Here is a 6000-nt window from a genome sequence, read left to right on the forward strand (position 1 = left end):
TGCACATTAACATTTTGGAAATTGTTTAATTCACTTTTTAAGATTTATAAACAAAATGTTATATGCATGTGTATTCGCCCTATTTTGGGCAATTGTAAAGTCTCCGAAACAAAGCAGTGTCATCATTAGGCTAGGAATTACCTACATGAATCAAACACTACATATGAATAATATAAAATACTGTATTATTTCTAGTTCTAGAATGTCAGAGTGTCTCCAAGGGGGCATAATCTATATACAATTTGATGCGCAATGACACAAAGAGCAAAAATAAATTATATGGTTTAGGCATGAGGATCTCAGAAGTTAACAAAATATACAGTGTATCATCATTTCCTATCTCATAAAAGGGGGGGGGTTACACCTGGGGGTCATTAATGTATAACTTAACACCACATTTTCCTGTTATGTGGGGTCAGAACAGTCCCATAAGGTCATGACCTACATTGTATTTGATGCATTATAATACATTAAGAAAGAAACGCTCCTTCCTTCCTCTTATAACTCATATAAAAATGATAAGTGTCTACACTTACTTACATTTAATACACAAATTTAATACGAAATTGTTTATACCGGGTCAACTAAATAGTGTAAGTCTGACAAATAAAAAAAATAACTTTTGCAATTAAAATGACAGAAATTTTACAAATGCGATAGGATAGGTAACAATGATAAGCTTATTTAAATATTAAAAGATGATGATACAGTATGCTGTCAAAAGGAGATCACATTTAGAAAGTAAAAGTAAAACTTTTGTGTGCTGACATCTCATTATATTGTGCTACTGCTACATGTACTACATGTATTATGCTTACCTATATTGGTCAATATCATAATGATAATCCAATTAAAGCACAATAATGAATTCCTTTAGCTGATCTTAACTAATCCTTTTCTGCATATGGAAAACACATACATGTATGTATACATCATTACATGTGAAACCATCTAATCGAAGAGCTGGGTAAAACTAGTACCCGCTAATGAGACCTGCAGACCTGTGTTGTGTACGTAACTTCAGACAAAGATCAGTTTGCAACATGCATGTATTTTTATAACCTATTCTTCAAAACCCCTTGCACAATATTAGGTAAATAACAGCTTTAAGGTGGTGCAGGACAACTGCATATTGTGATGTATACTTCCTATTGAGATAAACAATGAAGTATAGATATTAATTAAATATTTACCCTCAAAATAATATTAACTAACATTGAAGCGCAATGGATTAGAGTACATGTCTGTAAGAGCATTGGGGTTCAAGGTGTATATTTGGTAATTTTACTATTGATGTAAATGAATTTTCATGGGGGTGGGGGGGGGGGTGGGGGGCTCGGCCCCTCACTTCCACCCTTCTCTAAATCTTTGCACACGGTGATGTACATGTAGGCACACAGAAGCAAATCTAAAACCGGCAACCGCCACGGGGAGGGGGCATAATTTAATTTTTAATTTTGTTTGTAATAATTTATAGACCATTATACTTTCTATGACATGAAATGTTAAGATTATTGATTAACTGAAAATTCACTGCAAAGAGTTCAACCCCAAATTGCACATAAAGTGCTGCTCATGTGTATTATCATATGGGAAGGGATCTCATCCTTCAGTTATGAAAATTATAATTTTTAAATGTACCGTATTACTGGAGCTTACATGTGGCCTTCATTTTTTTTAATTAAACTGGTACAAAACAGTGTTATTTAGGGGCAAACACTTGGTGCTGGTATTACTGTCTAATGACAGCATCTAGTATTTAATAGTAATTATTTATGTGCTTAAAATGAGTAATGCGAAGGCTAAAAGGCTAAATCAGTCAGGCCCTCATGACTTATTGCACAGTACTATTAAAACCATTTGTAATGGCATGAACATTGAGATGATGAATGCACAGCTCTGATTGCTGAGTAAACAGTTTAGTTGATTTTAAATGGCCGTTCTATTACAATTTGTCTATCAACGGGTTAAGAGCAAAACATTTTTTGCTAAATACGCCTAAACAATCATTTTCATTTATTAAAATAAATGTGGTGAACAAATAGAAGTAGCATTTCTGTATATGGGATAGGTACACTGAATTACAATATTATAACCAATGTTTTACCTGTTAAAAAAAGTTTCAAAATTCTATTTGGGTGTATGATAGGCACCCCTTTTTCGTAAAGAAATTTTCTAGAAAAAAATGTTTTATAGTCGTCACATTTTGGTTACCGTAAGTAAAGTTTTAACTATTTGTCAGCGCCACTACTCTAAAATCAGTGAATTTTAAAATAGCTAGGTTTTGATAAAGCTTTATAGGTGATGAGTATGGTGGCATAGATCTGCCACCACTTGTCAGATAATTATATTTACTTCTCATATGATGATGTCGACTTGTCAGATATTTATATCAACTTGTCAGATCTTTATGTTGACTTGTCAGAAAATAACCATAATGACTAGAAACTCAATATTTTGTTGTCAAATCGTGTTAGTGCCACAAACTGCCATTTACTTGTCATCAAAATATCATATAAGTCGACATAAATATCTGACAAGTTTACATAATCATCTGACAAGTCGACATAAAGATCTGACAAGTTATCATAATTATCTGACAGAAAAAAATAATAGGCCACTAGTTTAAAGAAAATTATCATTCATAGTGTAAGTCGACTTGTCAGATAGTGATGTTGTCTTGTAAGATGATTTATCGTCCTGTCAAATAATTATGTCGACTTGTCAGATAATTATGTCGACTTGTCAAATAATTATGTCGACTTTAAACATGATTATGTCGACTTGTCAGATCCTTATCTCGACTTATGAGAAAATATTTTTTCAAATGGATGGCACAAATTGGGCATGTAAATATGGTGGCATAGATCTGCCACCACTTGTCAGATAATTATGTCGACTTGTCAGATGATTATGTCGACTTGTCAGATGATTATATCGACTTGTCAGATATTAATGTCAACTTCTCAGATCTTTATGTTAACATGTCAGAAAATAACCATAGGCTTATAATATGAATGATAAATTTCTTTAAACTAGTGGCCATATTATTTATTCTCGCAGATAATTATGTTAACTTGTCAGATTTTTATGTCGACTTGTCAGATATTATGATGACAAGTTAATGGCAGTTAGTGGCACTAACACGCTTTAACAACAAAATATTGAGTTTCTAGTCAATATGGTTATTTTCTGACAAGTCAACATAAAGATCTGACAAGTTGACATAAATATCTGACAAGTCGACATAATCATCTGACAAGTCGACATAACTATCTGACAAGTGGTGGCAGATCTATGCCACCATATATGGTACATGGAATTCTCATTTGATTAATGCCCTTTTTTTTAAAGTTGGAATTTTATAGGATCAATTATGATTTAAAAACAATATTTCTACTGTTCTCTGTATTATTATTGTTGTACATTAAGTATGCATGTTAAACATCAAGTCACAAATGGTTAATTTTGTTGCCATGTAGCATTTCTGTTATAGACACTATTTCTAAAAGTAAATGTTATGGTCAGTATGGAAGATATAAAAGATAACCAATAATAAGAATAGATAAGCCAGGGACATTGATCCTTGGGGATGGGGATCGGAAGTCTATGATTGTTTCATTCTTATTAGGACGCTTGTGTTTGCAGCTAGTCAAACTCCATCCCCATCAACTTTCTTTGTTTTTTTTCGGGGGGGGGGGGCTACTTAGGCGTCTATTTATGGGGAGGTCTACTTTAGGTATTTATTTATCCTGCTCATATAATCCAGGTACATAAGTAGTTTGTTAAAGAGACAGCTCGGCGCATCTTATTAAAACCGACTTAAAAAAAATTCCGATCGGGTTCGATATTTTTGTACTACTTATGAATATATAAACTTTCAGAAAATTACAAATTTTTCTAAGAAATAAATATAATTGTTTCATTAAACTTAATAATTACGAATAATCCATACATACTAGTATTTACATCGCAACGATCTACGGGGTCATATACACTAAAACGCATGTGCATTGACTATTAACAAAATACATGCAGGGCTCGCGAATATAATCCTGAACAAGTTTGTTGATAGATATATGTCTTTTCTACTTCTCCCAGGTAATGGTTGTTCGAAGTTTTTAAGATAACCAATGTTATTATTTTATAAGCATGCATTTTGCGTTTTTTCACAGGAGTTGCTACAAACTAAATTTATATTGAACTTGAGGCCCCTTAAGGTTTTGCTTGGCATATTTATTTCTGTTCATTTTAAAATGAACTGAAATTGGTGAATCATATATAAATTATCGAGAAAGTGATGATGTGTTTCGTTTACCTCGAATTCCGTGTGGACCGTAGTTGGGCAAAGATCTTGTAGTTTCTTTTAGCAAGTGTCAATTGCTGTCAATCAAAATCCATGTGGTACAAATAAACGACAAAGATTAATCCGGCTTGTACGACCTTTAAATTTATATACTTCAACTGTCACAGTCAACGTTATTTCTTATTTCCTAACGATACAATGGGTAAATCGGAAGTTAACATACCTATGTTTTAGCTGTACTCTCTCTTGGTAATAGATTTAGACTAGTATGATGTTTTACTTAGCCCCAGGCATGGTTCGGGTTATGCTCCTGGGATCAGCCCGATGAGCAGTTATTGTATGTTGGCCCCAGACAGTGTATTTTTTTTTACCACTGTGGACCATTCTTGATGATAGAGTCAAACTAGCATATTTTTCATTAGTGATAAGAGTTGATAAGGAAGCTAGAAGTGTGTACCCTCCAAGATGCCAAATTTTATATATTGTTTTCTCTGAGCATGAAAAGAACTTTATTTTGCAGCATTGTTTTTAACCAGGTTTTCCAAAGTAAAAATTAAAGTTATTGAAATGGTGAAAATGGTGTGTGTGTGTGGGGGCGGGGGGGGGGGGGGGGGTCAAAGGGTAACCATATTGTAAGGTTAAATCCAACTACAGTATTTGAGATAGGAAGTTGCTGTTTTGCAGATCAATTGTGCATATATCAGAGATGTGCATATTACTTGGACTTTGGTTTTTGATCATTTTTGATTATTTTTCCGCTTTTAAACTTTAGTACCCCATTTCTCTAGATATGTAGTGTTTATCAATTCAGAGTTGATAAGTGGATTATGGATACTGTTCACGCAAAATAAAACCTGGTTTGCTGTCACATCGACAGCTTTCTCTTTTTAATGTAGTGTATTGATGTTTGGGTTTGTAAAGACTTAATATATTCTGGACTGTTATCTGTTGTTTTTGTTTGTTTATAAGTTAATGCATTCTTTGCATCTTGTATCTTTCATATTACGGAGGAGCAATTTACAAGTCTAAAAGGAGTTGCTTATAGTATTAGAGATTGCAGATACTATATCATTGATTTGATAATTACATTTGTTTTCCAGTGTATGAGACTCCATCTTACAAGGCAAAGTTAGAAGTTAGTTATGTAACTACAGACACCCTGGCATCTAATTGTAAAGCTGGTTTTGAAAATATGCTGGTTACATATAACACAACAATAGCAAAAGCTTTAGAGGACAAGTGTGAAGATTTGAACCCAGGGAGATTTGCCATTAGAAGTTTCACCACCGCATCATTATCATTCAAGGTACTGTAACCTTTACCATTGTTGTTAAGATATAATTCATGTATAACATTACATTTTAGCTCACCTGAATCAAAGGGTTATATGATTTTTTCTTATTTCTTTTTTTTTAATTTAAAAAATTAATTCAAGCTGTAAAAGGCTGACAAAAACATTGACAGTTTCACTTGCCAGCATGAATCATTTACATTTTCTACAAATCCTGAGGAGTGAAAAGACAAATGATATTCATGCACAAAACAAATTTTTTACTAAAAGTTTCGATCTACATAACACTCCAACACATCCTACATGAGGAAACTCAAAGTTGTTGGACTAAATGCATAAATAAAAATGACACACTTTCATGTAATTTTCATGAGTTTGATAACTTTTCATATGTAAACAATAC

At 33.0% G+C, this 6000-nt stretch overlaps 1 protein-coding gene across 1 annotated transcript in view; it reads left to right on the forward strand.

The window, feature by feature from the left end:
- The window catches only part of LOC105346438 (CUB and sushi domain-containing protein 3), an 87154-nt gene extending 81533 nt beyond the window's left edge, over nt 1-5621 (forward strand). Inside the window, exon 26 of the mRNA XM_066065834.1 lies at nt 5407-5621. Coding sequence (XP_065921906.1) covers nt 5407-5621 — 215 coding nt within the window. The remainder of the gene's footprint in view (nt 1-5406) is intronic.
- The last annotated feature ends 379 nt before the right edge of the window (nt 5622-6000 follow it).

This window comes from Magallana gigas, chromosome 7 (genome assembly GCF_963853765.1).
Source record: "Magallana gigas chromosome 7, xbMagGiga1.1, whole genome shotgun sequence".
In the NCBI taxonomy this organism is placed as follows: Eukaryota; Metazoa; Mollusca; class Bivalvia; order Ostreida; family Ostreidae; genus Magallana; species Magallana gigas.